Consider the following 25,595-nt stretch of genomic DNA (forward strand, 5'->3'; position numbering starts at 1 on the left):
TCCACGTCCCTCCCTCCACGTCCCTCCCTCCACGTCCCTCCCTCCACGTCCCTCCCTCCACGTCCCTCCCTCCACGTCCCTCCCTCCACGTCCCTCCCTCCACGTCCCTCCCTCCCCCCTCCCTCCCTCCACGTCCCTCCCTCCCCCCTCCCTCCACGTCCCTCCCCCCTCCCTCCACGTCCCTCCCCCCTCCCTCCCTTCACGTCCCTCCCCCCTCCCTCCCTTCACGTCCCTCCCCCCTCCCTCCCTCCCTCCCTCCCTCCCTCCCTCCACGTCCTTCCCTCCCTCCTTCCCTCCACGTCTCTCCTCCCCCCCTCCACAAGTCTCTCCTCCCTCCCTCCCTCCACACCACCCCACACCACACCACATTACATTACATTACATTTCTGGTCTCTCCAATCACCTTTCACTTCAGCAGCCCAGCTGTTTATTCTGGAGCAGTGTTGTCTGTTTAACTCTGTGTTTCTCTGCTCTGTTCCCTGTCTTGTGGAGTTGGTTTCTTAGCTCTTTTTGTGTTTCTGACAGTCTGGCTGAGATGACTGTGACATATCATCCAGCTGTTTGCTGCTTCTTGAGCAGCTCTCTCGCTCGCTCACCCTCCAACTCCACTTGAGTTAGTAACGGCCGTGGGATCTTATACATTCAGCTGAGAGTGCAGACTGCATCCTGATTTAATATACCATCTGAAAGACAGCATGTCTGACAGTGCAGCACTCCCTCAGTGTCAACCTTCCTCTGGTTTCTGATCAAACTCTTGAGGTTGGTTGGGGTTTGATCACACAAATGTGAGAGAATCCTTGATATTAATGTTAGAACGACCTAAAGTGTTTCAGGGACAACGTTGTCCAATCATTTTTTTTCCTTCACTCTTTCTGATTGCCTTTTGGTTTTTAGGTCAACTCATTACCATCCGTGGAAATATTTTCACTGACATTTATGGCAGCAACAAAGGATCTAATTCCAATCCCAGGAACACCAAGATTTTGAGGTAAAACTATATCTCTGAGTGAAGCACACAAAGCCAGCCCAGGCTGCACAATGTCATTTGGATCAGTAGGTTATTTCTATGTTGTTTTGGAATGATCCAGGTTTAGGGGTATGGTTCAGGCAAACGACTGAATTACCGTAAACAATAAAATCACTTAGTTTGCTTTTTAAAGCTTTTGAACTTCATTATGGCTGGGTTAAAGTGGTGGAACTTGATAAATGGCAAGATATGGGAGGTCACAATTTGGAAAGAAAGACAGAAACAGAAAGGGGAGAGAAAGAGAGAGAAAGAGAAAGGGAGAAGAAAGAGAGAGACTGAAACAGAAAGGGAGAGAGAGATAGAAAGGGAATAGAAGAAGAAAGAGAGAGTCAGGAACAGAAAGAGAAAGAAAAACAGAAAGGGAAAAAGAGAGAAAGAGAGAGAGAGAGAAACAGAAGGTGAAAGAGAGAGAAGGAAAGAGACAGGAACAGAAAGGGAGAGAGAGAAAGAAAGAAAGACTTGCTTGATATAACACGCTTCACAACCATCTCAAAACACTTTACAACTGATGAAGAACTTTTTGAAGTGGAGTGCCTGTTGTAATATAGGAAATGTGGCAGCCAATTTGTGCGCAGTAAGATCCCACAAACAGCAATGCGAAAATGTCCAATAATCTATTTATGGAAATTATGTTTAGGTTATTCTTGTCCTCGAGTATTCTCAAACTAACATCTAGTCACATGGACAAAGCGTAGTGCAGGAATAAATCACTTTTAGCAGATCAAAGAATGGTCACTGAATCCAATCACTTTCAGGAAGTGTCCTTTCATTCTCTGCGTAGAACCTCTCAGGACACGGGGATCCGGTGGCCTTTGAACTTTGATGACTGGCAGTTCATACTCATCTATCTCTCTTTCAAAATGTATTTTTCTTTATTTAGAATGCAAAGCCTTGAAAATGAAAATGTCAGACAGTGAGTAATTAACCAGCTCGCATGTTTTTCAATTCCAGAGTCTATGCGGGAGGGATGCTTTGTGATCTCCTTCGCCTGGATTCAGATACATTGTGAGTTTTGTAACATGGATTACCAGATACTTATGGACGTCCAAGTCCTATTTTTCCTACTTCTACTCTAATTCCATCATCCTCCCACTGTAGTGTCCTATTTGGTCATTTAGGACTTCTGTTAATATAGGACCTTGATCAACTTCTTTTTCATTGTTCTTTTATCTTAACTGTCTCCCTGAGACATTTCTTTTGTCCCCTCTCCCTGTTTTTTGGGATTTTATTTTGTTCTTTTGGGAAGTCTCCTCCCTGCAACTCCCCTGTCCCATCCAGCTTCTCCTGGCTCTAGTTTACAACTAACTCAAAAGTTCTTTCTATCCTAGGGTGGTCCCTGGTTGCTAAGAAACAGCCTAGTTTAAGCCCTGTTTGCTTTCACATTGTGTCAGGGTGGCACAGTGGTTAGCACTGCTGTTTCACCCGGGTTCAATTTCCGTCTTGGGTGACTGTCTGTGTCGAGGCTGCACATTCTCCCCGTGTCTGCATGGGTTTCCTCCGGGTGCTCCGGTTTCCTCCCACAGTCCGAAAGATATGCCGGTTAATTGAATTAACCCAAACAGGTGCTGGACTTTGGTGACTAGGGGAATTTCACAGTAACTTCACTGCAGTGTTAATGTAAGCAATACTTGTGACTAACGAATAAAGTTTAAACCTTCATTAACCTGCATACATCTAAACCAAGCTCAAGTTATTAAACCTACAAAATTAAATTTATTTAAAGTTACACCCCACTTCTAATGTTCTCAAATACAAATTTAAAATATCTTATTAGCTCCATGTAATCTGTAATTCCTGATTTCCTCTGATTCTGGTGCCCCTCCTTGTTTACTGCCAATACACAAGGATTAGTCTTTGGCAGCAGTGTAAATTAATGATTTAGAATTGTCAGTCTGATTTCCTTCCACCTGATCCTCATTTCTATTCAATCCACTTTTGGCTACTTTGTGTTAATCTCTAAATTCCATTTCATCCCAATTTCTTATCCGTACACAAATTCCACCCTGAATATTGGCAACTTTGTACTTGATAAAAAGCCTTTCGAGTAGAACTTTGGTAGGAACTTTCTGGAAGCCAGGGTGTAACATGTTTAAAGTTCAGCCTGCCTTTGGGGTGGCACGGTGGTTAGCCCTGCTGCCTCACAGCGCCAGGGACCGGGCTTCAATTCTGGCCTTGGGTCACTGTCTGCGTCCAGTTTGCACATTCTCCCTGTGTCTGCATGGGTTTCCTCCGGGTGCTCCAGTTCCTTCCCACACTCCAAAGATATGCGGATGCTAAATTGACCCTAGGGTCAGGGGGATTAGTAGGGTAAGTAAGTGGGGTTATGGGGATAGGGCCTGGGTGGCATTGTAGTTGATGCAGACTCGATAGGCTGAATGGCTTCCTTCTGCACTGTAGAGATTCTATCATTCTATGAATAACAATTTCTTTTATAGATTCAATCCTTTCATTAATGAGTGAACTGTACAAAGCAGCTTCACTGGCAATATTTGCAAAGTTTTGTTTTACTGCTGCAGGTATGGTTTGAAATTGGACTATCAGCACAGCATCAGGGGCACAATGATTTGCAGAATGACTGGAACATATGTTGGTAAGGTTTATGTTGTCATGTTCTAAATGACATTTGAAACACAGTCACTCCAACATCAAGTTAACTTGTAACTGTTTATCTCAGGTCACCACAATGTGAGTTTCATTTTGGACAATTTTTACGGAAGGTAAGTTATTTACAGCAAGTAATCAGTTGTGGATTTAGAGTTTATATGGCAGTGATTATATTGCACAGGCCAATTGTCGAATTGTGCCAAGATACATACATCACAATGAGTCCTCTGCTATCGTACAGCAACAACTACACAGCACCGGTTAATATCTGCTTTTCACTTACTTCATAATAGAGGTCGGTTTAGTTCAGTTGGCTAGATGGTTGCTTGGTGATGCAGAGTGATGCCATCAGTGTGGGTTCAATTCCCGTACTAGCTGAGGTTATTCATGAAGGTCTCACCTTCTCAACCTTGCTTGTTGCCTGAGGTGTGGTGATCCTTGGGTTAGATCATTCCTTGTCAACTCTCCCCCTCAAAGGGAGATCTGGGACGATGGTGACTTTACATATTGACATTGCAACCAAAACATAGAACTTTATTTTCAACAGGGATCTTAATTTTTAATGGAATTTTGAAAGGTGTTCTATTTTTAGCACAGACCTGATGGGGAATAGTTTGCAAGTTTTGTTTATCCAGCTAGCTATATTATAGATAAAAGCAAATTACTGCTGGAATCCAAAGCAAAAACAGAAAATGCTGAAAAATCTCAGCAGGTCTGGCAGCCTCTGTGGCCAGAGAATAGAGCCAATGTTTCAATTCTGGATAACCCTTTATCAGAGCTCTGCTCTTTCTCCACAGATGCTGTCAGACCTATTGAGATTTTCCAGCATTTTTTGTTTTTGTTGCACCTATATTTCAATTCTAGGACGGTGAATATATAGTGATGATGATGGCTGGGATTCTCCAGTCCCGCTGCAGTGAGTGCCAAATTCTCCGTCCTCACCGGCAGCAATGGCGGGGTGTGAATGGCCGGAGAATTCTGACCAATATGTATGAATGTATTTGTACTTTGCTCATATTTCTATGTCAAAAAGCATGTAAAGAATGTTCAATATCAAACAATATATTCAAATCTGCACTGCTTTTGCTTTATTTCATAGCATTAGATTTTAGATTGAAATTGTTTTAACATCCCCAGTATTCAGAACCCTCGAGGCTGTTTAGATTTGGCAGAAACTTTGAGATTTTTGTGTAAATTTCCCTGATTTTTTTCCTCCTTCAGGTCTTTGCCACGGTTGAACACTTACTTTGTTTCTTCCCTCAATAAACTCAGCATGTTCCAAACCTATGCAGGTAAGGACATTGTGTCTGGGATGGTGAAGGCCAGTGCAACTTTCCACAGTCTCTTGGATATCCTTGTTGGCACTAACTCATCAGGGTTTAGGATTTGTTTCAATATATATCTATCTGTTTAATTCAAAGAATAATCTCCTTGTAAAACAAACAGCAATATGCTTCTCTTCACTAACTGTGGATTAACAATATGCGGGAGCAAAAGAATGGTATTTTAAAATACCTAGTGCAGAATGAGGCCATTTGGCCCAACGAGACTGCACCGACTCTCTGACAGAGTATCTTACCCAAGTCTGTCCCCACACTATCCTGTAACCCCACACTTTTACCATGGCTAATTGTTGTAACTTATATAGCCTGGGACACTAAGGGGCAATTTACCATGGCCAATCCATCTAACCTGCACATCTTTTGGACTCTGGGAGGAAACCAAGCAAAGCCCGTAAAGCTAGTGGCATTTGTTGGACTTTAACCTGGTGTTGTGAGACTTCTTACTGTGTTTATCCCAGTCCAACACCGGCATCTCCACATCATGGAAACCAGAGCACCCCAGACACAGGGAGAACGTGCTGACTCTGCACAGATGGTGACCCGAGGCTGGAATTGAATTCGGGTCTCTGGCAGTGAGAGGCAGCAGTGTTAACCACTGTGCCACCCTTTCAGTAGCATTCCAAAACACATGAGCAATGCAGAGAAAATGGGCTGCTGAGTGGGCTCAGGTTTCCCACCCCCCCCCCCTCCTCCTCCTCCTGTGGGTCTACCTGCAGCACATGGACTGCAGTGAATCAAGAAAGCAGCTCACCACCATCTTCTCGAGGGCCATTAGGGATGGACGATAAATGCTGGCCCAGCCCACACATCCTGTGAAAGAATAAACTGAAAAAAGTAATGTCCATTTTGACAGAGCATTTGCTTAATATTAAATATTAACATTTGGAGCACCTGTTTGCTGTAGAGACAGGTTTGAAGAGCATTGTAGTTCTGACACGTTACGGGGACAACCAGAATATTTTCTTTATCTTCAAGAGGTCACTGGAATTTACCCGTCTGAAGGGAGCGTGGAAGGAGGAACTCTCCTCACTGTGACCGGAAGGTTCTTTGATGAAACAGACGCCCCTGCCAGAGTTACTATAGGAGGTATGTTAAAAGCAAAAAAAAAATGAACAATTTGCATTTCTATAGCACCTTTCACTACCTCAGGACCTCTCAATGTTCTTTACAGCTAGTGAAGTATTTTTTGAAGTGTAGTCATTGTTATGATGTAGGAAATACCATAGCCAATTTACACACAGCAAGATCCCACACACAGCAATGTGACACTGACCAGATAATCCAATTGAGTGATGTTGATTGAGAGATAAATATTGGCCAGGACACTGCGGTGAACTCCCCTGCACTTAGCTCATAGTGTCATGGGATTCTTTTATGTGACACCTCGTGTGAAAAATGGCACCTCCAACAGTGCAGCACTCCCTTAGTACTGCACTGGGACTGACAGCCCTCATCACTCAGATTAGGTTTCCAAGTCCCTGGAGTAGGATTTGAACCTGAAACCTCTGCCTCAGAGGTGAGAGTGCCCGAGGCTGGCATTGATAACAGGCAGTTCATGAGATCTGCCCCACTTAATGTGACATAATCCTGTGGTGGATAGACCACCCCAGCCGAGAGCTCCACTCAAATTGAAATCCCCCAATTCCATCTGACCCTTCTATCGAGCCTGATCATATTTCCAATCAGCATTTATAATTTGCTCATTAAGTATAGATGCAGCTCTGTGGAACATGGTTAATAGTCTGTGACATGAACTAATTTTAATTTGAACATATATATAACATACATTTTATTTGTAATGAATCTCTGGGCTATTGCACACTGCTCAGTAAAAATGTTGAGCTTCTTTACATTTCAGAGAGCAGTTGTATTCACACTATTCCCTTCCCACACCTAGTGGTGCACTAAGTCAGACTTACATCGCTTTTATGCTGGTAATACCAGGAATAGCTCACTAGTCCATCACCAAGGGCTTCTTGCTTGGGAGGGCCACTCCACATCAAGCATGGCTGACCAGGAATCTTTCCCACTCTCACTGCCAGCCATTGGTGTGTTTGGGAGGATTTGCAGGTTGACTCTCAACCTGTTCGGCCACATTATGAACGTACCTTGCTTGGCTGTTAAATCCTGGGATGGGACTCAAACCCAGGGCTCCTGGCTCAGACGCTAATGTACTGCACCACAAGACCCCCATCCTAATCACACCCTACATGGAACTAGACCCATTCCTGCAGTTTCGGTGTCTATATTTTCTCTTACACAGGTCAGAGCTGTGACGTTCTGAGCATCAATGAAACTCAAATCATCTGTCGAACTGCAAAGGAAGCCAATCTTTACAGAACAGTTTTTCCAGGTGACGTTTATTTATAATTTTTCTTTCTGAATTTTAATTTAGTATCTACATTGGACAATTACTAAATGATAATGTTAAGTTGATGACAAACGATATATGTGTAAAGGTTTTAATTAGTGTAAGTGGATGGGACTGCATATATATGGGGCAACATGTTAGAAAACTGTGATATCTCACTGTCTCGACTAAGTTCATACCTGTGGCATTACTTGGATCTGTTCTATTATGCTCTGACTGTATTAGTGAATTCTAACAGTGGGACAGCTAACAGCCTATAATGGAGACAGTGCCGTCTGATTACTTTCTGATACAAGGAGTGATAAGGGCACTCTGTTCAATCTCGTAAAATAAAACAGTTTATTATCAGTGTTATCCCATTAGGGCAATTCTTAGTTTGTCTCCTGAAAAGGAAGGAATTTGAAACTGGAAATTGTTCCCACACCAAAATGTCCATGCACACAACAAGATGTGTGCTATTGCAATCTCTGTCTCCTGGAGACTCAGAGAGGGTGTTTCATCTTGTGAACAGGTCATCATGTTAGAATAGTGAGTGACAGATTTAAAACAGATGTTTCTCTCAAAGAGTGGGGAACTGCGAATTCACTACCCCAGAGTGCAGTGGATGTCAAGACATTGAGTAAATTTAGGGAGGAGATAGACAGATTATTAATTAGTAATGGGTTTGAAGGGATATGGAGAATAGAATAGGGAGGGAATAGAGGGATATGGACCAGTAAGGACAAGTTTGTTTTAAATTTAGTTAGGGCATCATAATCAGCACAGGACGGAGGGCCTGATTCTGTGTCGTACTTTACTTTGTTCTTTGGACAGGAAGGTGGAGATGAGGTTGAGACACGATCAGCCATGATCATATTGAATGGTGGAGCAGGCTGGAGGGTTGAATTACCCAGCCCTGCTCCTAGTTCTTATATTCTTGTGGTCCTTGTGATTTACTCTCTCTCTGTAATGACCTGCCCACTAATTCCTCCAGAAAGCCTGGGGGTTACACATTCTTTGTAAGATTCAAAGGCAAGTTTTGATATCTAAAATCAAGCCATCATAATCAGGCCTTGTGAGAAAGAGATACGTTCTGTGTTTGTGGGATGCAGCTGCTAATGGGGTTTAAACTCCTCACTAAATAAAGAGCAGATATAAGAAAATGAATGAGACAGACAGAGTGGCAAGTCCCCTGCCCCAGGCAGTGATGCTTATATATAGCACAAGATAATCACCTGGGAAACAGATAAAGAAAAGAACTACCTTTAGCTATCGAGCTCCAAATTCCAGGCAACCACAGTAACTGAGAGATTTGTTCCCCTGATGAATAACCAATCCCCCCTGCAACCCCCGCCCCATACAAAGTCAGGAGGGCAGTAGTGAATGATGACTATCATGTCACTGGTTTATCTGACTCCAGAACAGAACAATCTAGTGAAAAGATACTTCAATAGGCAAGGGCTAATTTCAGTGGGCTGAGAACAGAACTGTCCCAACTAAATTGGAATCAAAGATTGGCTGGCACGACTGCCCTGGAACAATCCTTTAAAGGGATGATAGTTTGGGCAAATTCCCATAAGGGGGTAAGGTAGGACAAATACAATGGCACAGTGGTTAGTACTGCTGCCTCACAGCACCAGGATTCGATTCCCAGCTTAGGTCACTGTCTGTGCGGAGTTTGCATGTTTTCCCCATGTCTGAGTGGGTTTCCTCCGGATGCTCTGGTTTCCTCCCACAGTCCAAAAGAGTTAGATGCATTGACTGTGCTAAACAGGTGCCAGAGTGTGATGGCTAGAGGATTTTCACAGTAACTTCATTGCAGTGTTAATGTAAACTTATTTATGATAAATAAACTTTAAACAAATCCAGAGTTCCCTAGTGATGGAAGAGAGAGAGAAAGTACGGTGAAACAGATAAAGGGTGCATCTGGGTGATAATACAATGAGAACCAGGCTGAATATAGGAAGTTTAGAGGGGAACTGAAAAGCAAGGAGAGAGTCTGAGAAGAGACTGGCAACTAACATAAAACAGAATTCAAAAATATTCAACAAACATGTAAAAAGGCTGGAAAAGCAGTCGGGCTGATTAAATACCAAAAGTAGGGTTTACGCTTAGAAGCAAGGGGTTTGAATGGGGTTCTAAACTTTACATCTGTCTATAACAAGGGAGACATGCAGCAAAAGTTGTAGTGAGGGGATAAGGTGAAAACACTGGATGGGCTAAAAATTTAAAACGAGGAGATATTAGAAAGGCAGCCTGTGCTTACAGTTGATAAGTCACCAGGAACAGATCATTTACATCCAAGAAAATAAGGGAAGTAAGAGTGTAAATTTTGAAAGCACTGAGCATAAACTTCCCACCTTTCTTAGACTCAGGGGCAGTGCCAGAGGCCTGGAGAATTGTAAATGTTATCCCCTTGGTCAAAAAAGGGTGTAAGGCAGTCAGTTTAATCTTGGCAGAGGGAAATGCTCTAGGAACAATAATCCAGAATAAGATGAACCATCATTTGGACAAATCTGAATGAACTAAGGAAATCAATATGGATTTGCTAAATTATGTTTAACTAATTTGATTCCATTTCTTCATGAGGTGCAGGGGAGAGTTGATGGTGATAATACAGCTGATGTGCACATGGACTTACGCAAGTGATTCAATGCATTCTAGTAACACTGTGAACCTTGGTGTACAGGGCACAGTTTCAAAACTTACCAATGAACAAACTGAGAAGTACCAGCTCCAAGAGCAGCCATCCAGTCAATTGGTCTGCAACTCTGTGAGCAGTGGTCATTGCTGAGACAGCATCCAATCCCTGGAAAAGTAGATCCAGGAGCCCAGATTCAGGAATCTTGGTGGAGACAGGTTGGCATCAGCGAGAGTGGTGGGAGGCTAGGAATTCCAGGGTGGCGGGGCTGAAATATGGGGGTTAGAATATCAGAGGGGACCCTCCGTTGGGCATAGAGTGCACTCTAAGAGACAGGTGCAAATTACTCTGCCTCCATCATTTTGGTCCCTAATTGGCCTCACAAACCCTCTTTTGACCCTTTCACTATTTCTACGCCAACAGGAGATGTTGGATTCCTTTATGTTAGCTACCGCTCTCTTTTTATACTCTCTCTTTGCTTCTCTTATTTCCTCTTCCATTTCTTCTCTGAACTTTCTACATTCAGCCTGGTTCTCAATGTACTATCAAGCTGATATCTGGCATCCTCAACTTTCCTCTCCTTCCTCTTGCTCTCTATCTGTCCCCTTATCTGGGGAGCTTTGGATTTGTCTCTTCCCCGATAGGGAATGTACCCTGACTGTACCCAAACCGCTTCCTCTTTAAAGGCAGTGCATTGTTGAGTTGCCATTGGCCGGATCCACTCTCATCCCATTTTTACATAAGAAATAGGAGCAGGAGTAGGCCATCTAGCCCTTCAAGCCTGCCCTGCCATTCAATAAGATCATGGCCCTCCTCGATTGAATATTTTTATTTCCCACACTGCTCCTGTCTCTCTTTCATTTGGTCAGAATTCTGAAGAAAGACTTTTGTCTTTTTGATGGGTGAGAAATGGATTCAACAATAATGCAGAACGCAATGCTGTAGACAAGCTATCATCAATGGAGCAAAAAGAACTTATCAATCTGACTGAAAGTCTGCTGGGTACTGTTCAATCCTGGACGTGTTCTCCTGCACTGGGAAAGGTTCACCAGAAACACTCAAAGCTTCTGCCTTTAAACCCAGTCTTGGGTTTTTACAACACCTTTCACAAATTCAGCCAAACCAAAGTACTTCACAGCCAATGGAATAATTTGAAATGTAAAATCCTGGGTGTGAATTTATTAGCACATCAACCCAGTAATCATTATGTCAAAAAGTTCAAATCCTTTCACACACTGAGAAGCTATATATCTTTTTAATTGGTCGGTTAACAAGCGAAATTGCTAACTAGTGAACAAATATCTACAATCCAATTAAAACATCTGTACAATTCCTCAATCCTGTTATTTGTCACAAAGCACTTCCTACCTCCAGTTAGTTGCTGAGTCGAGAGTGTGTTCTATTAACAAGTCTGTTTCTTTTAAAAAGAAGAAAAACAAGTCTATTTCTCATTTTACATTTTAATTTATTAGTTAATTAGCTGAAAGACGAAGGTGTGTACACCCAGGGAATGGTTCAATTACATTTGAACAAACAGATGGGTCTAATTAACAACACTTCACATATCAAAGAGACATCCTCATTCAGGTGATTAGCTCACACACGTGGAACCTCATTAAAGAGTTAGCTCCAGTTCAAAAGTTCAATAACTTTTCTACTATTTCCATTCAGTGGCTGCCACCTTGAGCCAACAGTGTTCTCTGGCGAAGGTGGAAACATTTTTTAACACTGTGAAAGGGCTTGCGAGGGATATGGAAAAATGTTGCCTTATGTATGGAAACCACAATTAGAGGTCAAAACTATAAATCAATTCCCAATAAATCCAAATGGAAAAATCAGCAGGAGCTTCTTTAGCCAGAAAGTGAGAATGTGGAATCTGTTTGTTTGAGGAGTAGTTGATGAAGGAATGCAGATATATTTAAGGGAAGCTAGATAAATACCAAGGAGAAAGGAATAGGAAATTCTGTTGATGGACAGAGGTGAAGTATGATGGAAAATGCTTGTGTGAAGCATAAACACCAGCATAGCCCAGTTGGACCAAAGGGTCTATTTCAATGTGCAAGTCCTATACAATTCTAGTATAGTATTAGTCAATTACTGAAATCTCATCTGCTTACAGCAGTAAAACATGACCTAACAGGTAAGGGTCATAGCTTTTGTCTGTCTGGTTCTAAGTCATACAAGACAGATCCATGGACCATCCAATGGTCATTTCAGAGCAACTGGGAAGATCTTTTTCAAAGCATCCACTGTGTTCCATTTGGACTGGCAAAGGTAGACTAAAAATGATGTCAATTCATTTGTGCTCCTGTTCATTGAATTATTTTCCTATCGGTTTAGGAGGAAGAGGATTAAAGGTGGAAAAGTGGCCAAGTGGCACCCTGGATAATTTACCAGGATACAATGAAAGTACCCCAGGGTACTCAGTGTCCTGGACTGATGAGACTTTGTTCAAGCCCTCCCCATCATGGAAGCCATCTCTAACGCGGTTAAGTGGGTTCTTTGTTGCTCCAGAGACTGACGATTATGGTTTCTATTGCCAAGGCAGGGTTTCATTCGTCTTATATTTCAGCCTAACCGGGCTCCCTCAGGACAAGGTAAATAAACAAACACTAGCAATCGCACTTGCAAAGACGTTGAAAAGTTCGCTCTGCTTCCCTCTCCCCAGATGCTGCCAGTCCTGTTGGGTTTTTCCAGCATTGTATTTGCAATTGCGCTTCAATGTTCACTGACTGGACTAGCCGTTAGTTTTTGACAGAAGATGTTGTGTATTGGTTAGTGTGGAGACCTCATCATTGTGAGCGACAGCAGTGGTGTGATGTGGATCTGTGCACACCCTCACACCATCCCTCCCAGCATGGAGACAGAGTTAAGAAATGGAGTTGGATTGGTCTGGGACTGGAGTCACAGATTCCAATTCTGTGATGTGTATCTTCACAAAGGGCTTTAGCCTTTGGAAGACCTTTTTCCAACCAAGTAAATAATTCAGGCTAGAGTTAACATTTTGGGAATTCCACACAACCATTTGGAAAAAGGTTAAAAACTAAAAGTTTATCCTTTACTCCTAATTAGGATATTTACTGGCCTTTGGTATCCAGAGTTTCAACTCCAATTGCCAAGAAAAGAGATGTTCTGTAGAATGGTTCTAAAAGATATAGGGTGCACTAGGAGATGGCACAGATCGTTAGATGGTGGGTTTCCTCCCACAGCCCAAAGATGTATAGGTTTGGCTGATTGGCCATGCTAAATTGCACCTTAGTGTCCCAGGATGTATAAGTTAGAGGGATTAGCAGGCTAAATATGTGGCGTTTCAGGGATGGGGCCTAGGTGGGATTGTTGCCAATGCAGACTCGAAGGACTGAATGGCCACCTTCTGCACTGTAAGGTTACTACGATGCATCCGTGGGTGAGGAACTGGAAGATGTCAAGGATCTGACAGCAAGATAAGATAATAGAGGCTGGTCTCAGTTTCTTTGGAGAGACAGGAGTTTAGATTTGAGAATCTCTGAAAAGGGCAAACAGATTGATTATGCACCTAGATTGAGCCCCTTGATTACAGGTTCAGGAACTCAGAGTAATGGAGAATAAAGGAGGAATTTCACTTGTTCTGTTCCTGTTTCATTCCCCAGGTAAAAGTTGCTGTTCAGTATCACAATTTCTACAGACACAGTAACCAAGAACTTGACAGCCTTCACCTTCAGAAAGGGAAAGAGTAAGTATCATCCACCTCAACAAACTTACAGCCTTCTTATTACCTTTTATGTAGAATTGAAAATGTACAAATGGAATTCCCGTACATCGACACATTGTCATAACCATATCAAATTGTCCTTCTACATGTGTAATTACGTATAATTAGACAGTGTTTCATTTACATATTCCATTGAACATTAGCCAGTAATTTATGCTTGCCACTGAAAATTTACATCAGTGTTTTACACTGCATTGTAAATTTAGGATTAATTTATACGCTTGATTGAAAATTTATGCATTAATGTAAAATTTACTTGGATTCATATTTGAGATGTCGGTAATTAAAATTCATTTGAAAATAGTGATCTGAAATTTGATCGAATGCACCAAGGGATTAATACAGGGCTGGGCTGAGAAATTAAACTGATAACACTGCCAGATGGCAAAAAGAATTGAACCAATAAAAGGCAATTGAATAGAAATTTCACCATGCCAAAATAGAGTCGTCAAGTCAGAATCTTTATCCCCCCGAGGTGAAATGTGTAATACTAGGAAGCCGCACTTTAGATGAGAGAGGAAATGTTCAAAGGAGATGTGAGGGACGAGTTTTTACACAGGGAGTGGTAGGTGTCTGGAACGTGCTGCCGGGGTGGTGATGCAAGCAGATACTATAGGGGCATTTAAGAAGCTTTTAAATAAGCACATGAATATGCAATAGATGGATATGGACCCAGGGCAGGCAAAAGGGTTTAGTTTGATTTGGCATCATGTTTGGCACAACATCGTGGGCTGAAGGGCCTATTCCTGTGCTGCATTGTTCTGTGTTCTATGTAGCCCACAGGTAAAGTATTCACTACAACTTTACCCCAGGGATGATGTAGGACCATGAAACTCTCAGCAGGAGGTTGTACCTTAGCTAATAAAAATGTGAAACAAACTGCTTTACATGTTGTCCATTGATGGTGACGTTGGTCCTGTTCCATTGAATCCCGACAGCGCAGAAGGAGGCTGTTCGGCTTATCGAATCTGCACCAACTCTTCAAAACAGCATCTTACTCATTCCCCATGAGCCTAGCCTTTAGCATGTATGTTTATTCATTTAATCCCTTTGTTACAGTTATCATAGTAAATCTAAATTCCCAATAGTCACAGCTCAAAATCCCTTCCTATTAGCATGCACAAGCTATTTTCCTTTAAGCCTCAATTAACCCAACGTGGGTAAATAATATCTCCTATTAATTAACAAATTGTTGAGGAAATTATTGTTGTTCCTAACCATTCTTTTCTTGTTCATGAATAGTGTGATCTGTACAAATTCTGCGTTTTATTCCTCAGGTTTTAACTTCCATTCCATAACACCAGAAAACTAAATATGAAAATTTCTATCATCTGTGGCAACTTCAGTGATTAAACTCCCTAGATTAAATATCATCTCCCCACCTACATATTGCCTCACTCATAAACATTTAAGGCACTTAACCTTTCACAGAAAGTCATTAATTCCTAACTTTTTAGTTTTTTTATTCATTTGTGGGAAATAGACATTTCTGGCTGGCCAGCATTTATTGCCCATCCCTAGTTGCCCAAGGTCAACCACATTGCTATGACTCTGGAGTCACATGTAGGTCAGGCTGGGTAAGGATGGCAGATTTCCTTCCCTAAAGGACATTAGTGAACCAAATGGGTTTTTCCGACAATCGACCATTGTTTCATGGTCATCGGTAGGTTCTTAATTCCAGATTTTTTTTTATTGAATTCAAATTCCTCCATCTGCCATGGCAGGATTTAAACTCAGGTCCTCAGATCTCTGAAGAAGGGTCATGCAGACTCGAAACATTGGATCTATTCTCTCCCCACAGATGCTGTCAGACCCGCTGATATTTTCCAGCATTTGCTGTTTTTATTCCCCAGAGCATTAGCTGAGCTTCTGGATTAATAGTCTAATGATAATACCACTAGGCCATCGTCTCTCTTACGTACATACGGGTATCACGGGTGGCACTGTGGTTAGCACTGCTACCTCACAAGCACAGTAAGGAGCCTCACAACACTAGGTTAAAGCCCAACAGATAAACCTGTTAGACTTTAACCTGGTGCTGTGAGACTTCTTACTGTGCGCAGCCCAGTCAAACACCGGGATCTCATGGCCTCACAAGCACCAGGGACTCGGGTTCAGCTCCCGGCGGGGTCACTGTGCGGAGTCTGCATGTTCTCTTCGTGTCTGCATGGGTTTCCTCCGGGTGCTCCAGTTTCCTCCCATAATCTGAAAGACATGCTGGTTAGATACATTGGCCATGCTAAATTCTCCCGAACAGGCGCTGGAGCAACTAGGGGATTTTCACAGTAACTTCATTGCAGTGTTAATGTAAGCCAACTTGTGGCTAATAAATTAACTAAAATTAATACAACAGGTCTTACATGTTCACATATGCACCACCTGAGTTAACTTTTACTCAGTATGGATAACACACGCAAAACAAATTTTACCTTCATAAAATTATCATGCATTGATCTCACAAATTGAGAATATATTTAAATTTAATGTTTTTTTTCACTAAAAACCCAGATTATCTTTCCATTACCCTTTATCTGTCAAAAAATTAAATTTGCGTATCCCCTTAGACTTTAGGTAACTTCTCCATTTATATGACTTTCTATTAAATATCAGAAACACTGGTGCTTACAATTCAGTATAACCAATCACCCTTATTGAATAGAATCCCTGCGATGCAGAAGAGGCCATTCAGCCAATCGGGTTTGTACTATCTCCCTGACGGAGTACCTTACCCAGGCCCCCTCCCCACTCTTTTCCAATTCTCCCACTCCATTCGAAAAGCAACAGATAAATCTGAATGAGTTAAACTTTTCTACAAGAGATTGGGGTCCCAGTTATCACTATGCAGTGATAAACAATCTGAAAGTCCTGAAGATTTGTTTATCGACCAATTTTAAAGGTAGATGCTGGTTGCAGCCAAATGAGTGAATTTGGTTTCGGTGTGTATCAGCAAATTCAAAGTGGAATTAATCAAACAGTGAAATCGCTGCCAGTCGGGGGAAACACACTTCTTCACTGCCTCTTTAAAAACACCGAGAACAAGGGAGAGTGACGTGGCCTGGAATTCTCCAGCCGTTCAAGCTGGCGGGATTCTCTGGTCTCGCCGGCAGTGCGTCCTGTTTCCCACCAGTGTGGAGGGATCGCAATGGGAATTCCTGCTGACAGCAGCAGGACTAGGGAATCTTGCTGCTAGCAAACAGTGTGCCACCTCCCACTCACAGGAAACACGCATCTGGGAGATCGGAGAATCCCACTGGCAGGAAACACACAGCTGGGAGATCAGAGAATCCCGCCCATTGTCTCCTGCCAAGACTTAGACAATTTTCTCACAATTTGAACAAAGAGTAGCCAGAATTGCTCCAAGCACTAAGTGGTTATTTTCAAATTCCATTTGATATACTTTGATTTTTAAATTTTCCATTTAATTTCTAATAATTGTGTTCAAAGGAACTTTCAGAATGTATATTATGTATCCTCGAGCAGTAATGGTTGGCAACTATATCCAAGATTAGGGATTCAAACATTGCCTGTTTTCAATTTTTAATTCATTTTTAATTTTATCATAATTTTAATTAATCATAATTTTTAATACATTTTTAATTCAGCTCCCATTAGATTTTAAACATGGGATCGAAACCTATCACTCAAATCATAATTCAGGAGAATCAACATAACACATTAAAGCTCACACCACAACAAAGAAAACCAACAGTAATTGTTTATTAGACACAGACACACACACACACACACACACACACACACACACACACACACATACACACACACACACTCTTTGCAAACACAATCTCTACACTATTTTTTAAAAATTATTTTTGAATCCCTACAGTGCAGAACATAAGAACATAGGAGCAGGAGTAGGCCATCTAGCCCCTCGAGCCTGCCCCGCCATTCAATACGATCATGGCTGATCTGAAGTGGATCAGTTCCACTTACCCGCCTGCTCCCCATAATCCTTAATTCCCTTATTGTTCAAAAATCTATCTACCTGTGACTTAAACATATTTAACGAGGTAGCCTCCACCGCTTTAATGGGCAGAGAATTCCAGAGATTCACTACCCTCTGAGAGAAGAAGTTCCTTCTCAACTCTGTTCTAAGATGACTCCCCCTTATTTTGAGGCTGTGCCCTCTAGTTCTTGTTTCCTTTCTAAGTGGAAATAATCTCTCTGCTTCTACCCTGTCTAGTCCCTTCATTATCTTATATGTCTCTATAAGATCTCCCCTCTGCCTTCTAAGCTCCAACGAGTATAGCCCAGTCTACCCAGTCTCATCATAAGCTAACCCCCTCATCTCCAGAATCAACCTGGTGAACCTTCTCTGCACTCCCTCCAAGGCCAATATATCCTTTTGCAAATAAGGGGACCAAAATTGCACAGAGTACTCCAGTTGCAGCCTTACCAGTGCCTTGTACAGTTGCAGCAAGACCTCCCTGCTTTTATATTCTATCCCCCTCGCTATAAAGGCCAACATTCCATTCACCTTCTTGATCACCTGCAGACTGGGTTTTTGCAATTCATGCACAAGGACCCCCAGGTCCCTCTGCACTGTAGCATGTTGTAATTTTTCACCATTTAAATAACAGTCCAATTTATTATTATTCCTTCCAAAGTGGATAACCTCACATTTGCCAACGTTATACTCCATCTGCCAGATCCTCACCCACTCACTCAGCCTATCCAAATCTCTCTGCAGACTTACCGCATCCTCCACGCAATTTGCTTTCCCACTCATCTTTGTGTCATCCGCAAACTTTGTTACCCTACACTCTGTCCCCTCTTCCAGATTGTCGATGTATATGGTAAACAGTTGAGGCCCCAGCACCAACCCCTGCGGCACGCCACTAGTCACCAACTGCCAACCGGAAAAGCACCCATTTATTCCAACTCTCTGCTTTCTGTGTGTGTGAAGGAGACCATTCAGTCCCTCGAGTCTGCACCGACCATAATTGCACCCAGAGCTATTTGCATATGCCCATATATTTACACTGCTAATTTCCCGACAGCGGGGTCAATTTAGCATGGCCAATCCACCTAACCTGCAGTTCTTTGGACTATGGGAAGAAACCGGAGCACCCGGAGGAAACCCACACAGACATGGGGAAAACGTGCAAACTCCACGCAGACAGTGATCCAAGCCAGGAATCAGACCTGGGTCCGTGGCGCTGTGAGACAGCAGTGCTAACCATTGTGCCACCGTGCAGCCCATGAAACGAGAATAGAATGTTCAACAAAAACAAAGGAAATGGGTTAAAAAGTATTTGTTCTTCAAAATTGCAATTAAAACTCAAAGGGAAAGGTAAATTCTTGAGAAACTATGTATAAGAAAGTAAGTTTAATAACTTCTACAGCCACGACTAGATTCTGACGTTAATCCAAAGTCTATACATCCCATTTTATTATCCCACAATCACCATTCTCCCGCCAGAACAAAGCAGTTGTTTTAATAACTCTGCTTTCATTTATCTCAACAGATCCTCCTCCTCATTTAATCTAATTCAAAATACAACTACATACATTGAACTAGCAATTTTAAAACAACCAACAAAACCAGGTCACTGAGTTAACAAAGACAGCTGAGACAAATCCCACAAACGGCAACACTCAGACAGCAACTTGTGTTTTCAATGTGCACTCAGAATGCAATAATTGTCACAGATCTGAGTTTCACACCATCTTTACTCCACAGAGGTGGAGGTTTTTTGCATCTTGCCAGTTAGTTTACAATATTTCTGGCTGAGGTAGTTCCTTCCTCTCTCATTCTGTAACACCACACTGCTTGCTTCCCCCTGTTTTATTAGGTGCAAAGAGCCCTTCCTTGCGATGTAAGTGAGGCTATGAGCTCCTGGCTCCATACGGTCTGTTTCAATGGGGTTTATGGCAGTGGGTGCAAGTGGGACTGACGTTTCTGCCACATACCCATCACATGGGGACTGTCCAGAAGTTGATACTGTCCCCATAGCTACAGGTCTCATTTGATACACTCCCTTACCAACCACTGTTTAACAAGCCCCTAAATTTGTCACTGTCTCCATCTACCACTCTGTACTCAAATACGCACATCAGAATTCTTTGAGCTGAGAGTTACATCATTCATATATATTTCCCTCTGACAGGTTGTATAGTCAGTTGATCTCTGTCTCTGTGCAATGTTTGACTTGTGTAAGATTTTCACAGAAATTGGTGAGTCACCACACCTCTGCTCCCTCTCCACAATCCTCTGTTTAGCCGTGCCTCTTTCACACACAGCTCTCACTCTCTTTCAATCTGCTTTTGCAAACTGCATCTGACTCATACGGAACACTTGGATTTCATTCCATTGTTCAACTTCTAAAGCTCTAACATGTGTCAGTTTCCTGCTGCTTCAGTTTACTTTTTTATATTCATTTGTAGGACATGGTATCGCTGGCTGGCCAGCATTTATTACCCATCCCTAGTTACCCTTCAAGGGCAATTGGGAGTTAATCATATTGCTGTGGGTTTGGAGTCACATGTAGGCCAGACTGGGTAAGGATGGCAGATTTCTTCCCTAAAGAAACCAGGTGGGTTTTTCTGACAATTGACAATAATTTTACAGTCGTCAGTAGATTCTTTATTCCAGATATTTTTTCAAGAATTCAAATTCCACCATTTGCCGTGGCGGGATTCGAAACCGGGTCCCTGGAACATTAGCTGAGTTTCTGGATTAATAGTCTAGTGATAATACCACTAGGCCATCGCCTCCCCGACTGATCTGTCTCTCTCACACTCAACCCCTTCATAAAATTGGCCATTGCTGTGGCCTTGCTTAGCTTAGAGACACATTTCTCTTTTCTCCTCCAAGCTTCGTTCTTTCATTCTGTCATTCTGCTGGCCAATGGGACGCTGACCTTCAATAACCTTATCAGAATATTCTACCCATTTGGACACTTGCCTTACAGATACTCCTGGAGTAACTTCTGCCAGCCTTGCACTTTATTAGCCATTTACTATCTGATTTGTCCTCCCACATTTGATTTGACACAACGTGATTGACAAAGAGCCAACGTAACTGTAGACCACCCAGGGACATCAAATATTGCCCTCAAACTCGGTGCAACTGATGACACTCAAACTCTTGAATTATTGTCCAACAAATCTCCTTTATTGAACTCTACCTAGTTACCACAAGATTACGCCAGGTGTCAAACTTTGTTGTACACAATATCTAACCTCTGACTTACTTCATTATCCACAGAGTAACTCTGTGAGGTACTTTGAGAGATGACGCTGCAACATGAAACTTTTTGCACTTTTTATTTGTTGATTGCAGAATGAGGACCCTGTTGTTTTTAATTCTACCAACAGACTGTCCCCTTCACTCCACAGATATTACATTGAGATGGTCTTACAGGAACACAGTAAATCTACGGTTAGTGTGGGGATGTACAGGAAGAAAGCGACCTACACAGAACGACAGACAGCAGACTCCATCAGTGAAGTCCAGCTTATCAAAGCTCACTCTGACGTCGCTCATGAGAAACAGGTCAATTCTGAATTATTAATTTCCATTGGTGGGGCTGGGAGGAACAGCCGCTAAATTCCATCTTGGTGGGTGACCCACATGGTGCTGATGACATCCCACTGCTGAAACCTCCCTGTTCTCTATCTCTGTTGGGAAATTGCTGGATGGAGTGGAGGTGATGGGGGTGATGTTCAGAGTGGGGAGGTGTGAGATAATGTCTGGTTCTGATACTCTGAGTCAGGTTGATGTGATCCCATTCACATTGTCACAGGTTTGAACATTGCCCCATTTTATCCCTGGCATCATTTTTCAATCTTTTGAAAAACTGCAAGACATACAAAGGTAAATATTTTAGACCTGTCGACAAATAGAAGACACTGGGGGATGTGTAGATTGGCCAGCCTTGATAGTGGAAGGGGAATTGACCGAAATAAACCAAAGACTGCCCCTGCATCCCCACCCCCACCCTGGTCCATCCCTTGCTTTCCTAGGTGGAAGGTGGCTGTGATGTGAGGGCACATCCTGAGTCAAGTTGCCAGAAGACCAACCGGCCTATTTCTGTCCTTTACGTATGTTTTAGGTTGAATGTCACAGCTCATCCACCTGTTTATTCTGTTCCGGGCTGCTCCTAAACTCAGGTTCACAAACAGCTTCCTCATGGTGTGGATCCTCGGAGAAGGTTGTCTCAATGCCTCTACTCACAGGGCTGAAGACCCCCTCACCTTCCCTTCCCAATGTAGGCCCAGACACACCTGTCAGAGCCACTGGAAAGGGACAATGATGCAGACAGTGCTTACTGGGATGTCTGCAGTGGGGTTCAAACCTTTCCCACTCTATCCATAGCCAGCACCGCTAGACCTTGGACAGAGACTGACTATGAAACGTCCAACACAAAATAAATACAGATTATAATGTAACCTGTTAAAAAATTAACTCTGTTAATGGAGAAAGTAATTTTATAGTGAGGGTTGCAAGTAGGTTGATAATAAACTGCAATAATTGCTGCCCTGCTATTTCAGATTCTTGATCCTTGTTACCCTCATCTGCAATTTTCACATCTTCTTCCCTTGGGGATCTCTTGTAAAGTTCTCTAATTTCTGCTATCTCACCCAACAATCTAGGGAACAGGTCCCAGATTTTAACCCTTCCAAACCAGGAAATATTGAAACACCATGGAAAGGCAGGGCTCTGTGATCATAGAATCCCTACAATGCAGGAGGAGGCCATTCGGTCCATCGAGGCCCTATTCCTGTAACCCCGCATATTTACCCTGTTAATCCCCTGACACTAAGGGGCAATTTTAGCATGGCCAATCTGCCTAACCCGCACATATTTGGAGTGTGGGAGGGAATCGGAGCACCCGAAGGAAACCCATGCAGATATGGGGAGGGTGTGCAAATTCCACACAGACAGTGACCCAAGGCTGGAATTGAACCCAGGTCCCTGGCGCTGGTGTGAGACAGCCGTGCTAACTACTGTGCCACCCTGACAATCAACAATGGTTTCATAATCATCAGTAAATTCTTAATTCCAGATTTTTTTCAATTCAAATTCCATCATCTGCCTTGGTGGGATTTGAACCTGAGTCCCAGAACATTAGTTGAGTTTCTGGATGAATAGGTTAGCAATAATATCACTAGCCCATTGCCTCCCCCTGATGATTGACATGCTGGGTGACCAATAGCAGGAGTATGGGGGAGGGGCAGCTGAAGGTAGGAGTCATAGTGTCATAGAGTCATAGAGGTTTACAGCGTGGAAACAGGCCCTTCAGGCCAACTTGTCCATGCACCGCGAAGCTAATCCCAATTGTCCACATTTGGCCCAAATCCCTCTATACCTAAATGCTTTTCAAAAGATAAATTTGTACCTGCCTTGACAACTACCTCTGACAGCTTGTTCCAGACACTCACCACCCTCTGTATGAAGAAACTGCCCCTCTGGACACTTGTATCTTTCCCCTCTCACCTTAAACCAATGTCTTCTAGTTTTAGACTCCTCCACCTTTGGGAAAAGATATTGACTATCCATCTTGTCTATGCCCCTCATTATTTTATAGACCTCTAGAAGGTCACCCCTCAGCCTCCTACGCTCCAGAGAAAAAAGTCCCAGTCTATTCAGCCTCTCCTTATAACTCAATCCATCAAATCCCAGTAGCATCCTCGTAAATCTTTTCTGCACTCTTTCTAGTTTAATAATATCCTTTCTAAAACAGGGTGACCAGAACTGCACACAGTATTCCAAGTGTGGCCTTACCAATGTCTTATACAACTTCAACAAGACGTCCCAACTCCTGTATTTAATGTTCTGACCGATGAAACCATGCATGCCGAATGACTTCTTCACCATTCTGTCCACCTGTGACTCCACTTTCAAGGAGCTGTGAATATGTATCCCCAGATCTCTTTGTTCTATAACTCACCCCAATGCCCCTCCATTAACTCAGTAAGTCCTGCCCTGGTTCAATCTACCAAAATGCATCACCTCGCATTTCTCTAAATTAAACTCCATCTGCCATTCGTCAGCCCACTGGCCCATGTGATGACATCTCCTGGATCAAAAACAAAACATGCTGGAAAATTCCAGCAGGTCTGACAGCATCTGTGGAGAGAGAATAGAGCCAATGTTTCGAGCCTGGATAACCCTTCATCAGATCTGGATAGTGTGCAGCCAGTGTTGGTAAATGTATTAAGGCACCAACTATCTGACGGCAGATGTTACTAACCACTGACTTTTATCTGATGACATTTCTGACACATCTTAAAAAAATCTGAGCCAAGGTTTTGTGTGTCAGAGGAGATCTGAATTCCCTATTCCACTTGAGCTTTCTTGGGAAAGACCAATCTCCATTTAAAAATCTTCTTCATTCTCATTTGCCCACTAGATTTAGGCATTCCAAGGATATGTGGGTTAGATGGACTGGCCATGCTGAATTGCCCCTTAGTGTCAGGGGGATTAGCAGCGTAAATATGTGGAGTTGTGGGGAAAGGGCCTGGGTGGAATTGTTGTCAGTGCAAGCTCGGAGGGCTGAATGGCCTCTTTCTGCACCGTAGGGGCGGTTTAGAACGGAGTTGAGGAGGAACTTCTTCACTCAAAGGGTGGTGAATCTCTGGAATTCTCTGCCCGTTGAAGTGGTGGAGGCTGCCTCGCTAAATATTTTTAAGACGCGGGTTGATGGGTTTTTGATAAGCGAGGGGATTAAGGGTTATGGAGAGAGGGCGGGAATGTGGAACTGAGCCACGACAGATCAGCCATGATCTTATTGAATGGCGGGGCAGGCTCGAAGGGCTAGATGGCCTACTCCTGCTCCTATTTCTTATGTTCTTATGTATGATTCTATTCTATGAACAGATGTTTCCAGCCAGAGGTTGGATTTTAAAGTCAGGGATGTAGCTCAACATGTGGGAGAGGTTTAACGAGGAAAGCACATGATCTTTCCCAGAGACGTTTGGCCAATGCATGAAATAAACCTACCTGCCACTGTCTCCAGCACTGATTGGTACTTCACTTTTTCCAAGTGAGGCTTGCCTTTGGCCAATACAGCTGCCAATCTTCTGTCACCCACCCAGAGGCTGATTCCCTCCATTGTGGTCCTGGGATGCCCTGAATTGATAGGAGATCTTGCAGGTACCTTACCCCCACTAATTCCTATGAATTAACCCCAGTGCCTCCCCCTACCCCCTCCCCATTTCTAACTCTTCCCACCTTCCCTCACCCTCCTGAACTGGCCTCCCGCACAGAATCACAGACCGGCCAATCAGAACATTCTGACAGTCCAGCCAATCAGGGCAGTGTAAAGCTGTGCCATTGGGAACAGGTCCATTTTGGACTTTTGTCACCGATCCGACCCCAGCTGTCGTGAAGGATTTCTGTGAATGTGCAATCTCCCAGAGCATCATGTAACACTGGGTGAGTGGGCAGCATTCTGCATGCCAGGGGGCATCCAGTGTAGCACAGTGCACAGTAAGAGGCCACAGTAAATGGAATGTGAGGATTGGTTAAAGGGGAGGGGTATTGGGTATAACAAAAAACCTGAACATTTCCGAAAGTCTGAAGTAAACCGTTGGGACACCGAGACTGTCCTGGCAAAACCGAGACATCTGGTGCAATAATCTCACCAAGGCCATTCTCCCATTACCAACACCCTTTATTTACACTGTGAATAAATCACTGCTTCTGTTGCTGCAGTGCACAAGCCAAAGCCCCAAGACATTCGGTCCCCGGTCTGGGTAGAGACAGCTGGTTTTAAACTCCGGCTTCTCCTTCCCAATTGGCTAGCTCAGTAGGGGAAATCGACACTCTGCGAGGCCATGGGGGCATCTGTTAGCGATCCCTGTTACGTCCAAGGCCATCAGAACATCTACCTTTCAGTGCCAGTATCATTCTG

General features: G+C 43.1%; 1 protein-coding gene across 1 annotated transcript in view; it reads left to right on the forward strand.

Annotated features, from left to right (window-relative positions):
• The window catches only part of pkhd1l1.1 (PKHD1 like 1, tandem duplicate 1), a 151,797-nt gene that overhangs the window by 10,087 nt on the left and 116,115 nt on the right, over positions 1 to 25,595 (forward strand). Inside the window, exons 8-17 of the mRNA XM_080193526.1 lie at positions 895 to 988; positions 1,979 to 2,032; positions 3,544 to 3,617; positions 3,702 to 3,744; positions 4,853 to 4,923; positions 5,950 to 6,060; positions 7,238 to 7,327; positions 12,480 to 12,562; positions 13,595 to 13,677; positions 21,076 to 21,232. Of these exons, the coding sequence (XP_080049652.1) occupies positions 895 to 988; positions 1,979 to 2,032; positions 3,544 to 3,617; positions 3,702 to 3,744; positions 4,853 to 4,923; positions 5,950 to 6,060; positions 7,238 to 7,327; positions 12,480 to 12,562; positions 13,595 to 13,677; positions 21,076 to 21,232 (860 nt within the window). The remainder of the gene's footprint in view (positions 1 to 894; positions 989 to 1,978; positions 2,033 to 3,543; positions 3,618 to 3,701; positions 3,745 to 4,852; positions 4,924 to 5,949; positions 6,061 to 7,237; positions 7,328 to 12,479; positions 12,563 to 13,594; positions 13,678 to 21,075; positions 21,233 to 25,595) is intronic.

The sequence above is a fragment of the Carcharhinus amblyrhynchos genome, chromosome 8 (genome assembly GCF_965287045.1).
Source record: "Carcharhinus amblyrhynchos chromosome 8, sCarAmb.v2.hapA, whole genome shotgun sequence".
Taxonomy (NCBI): Eukaryota; Metazoa; Chordata; class Chondrichthyes; order Carcharhiniformes; family Carcharhinidae; genus Carcharhinus; species Carcharhinus amblyrhynchos.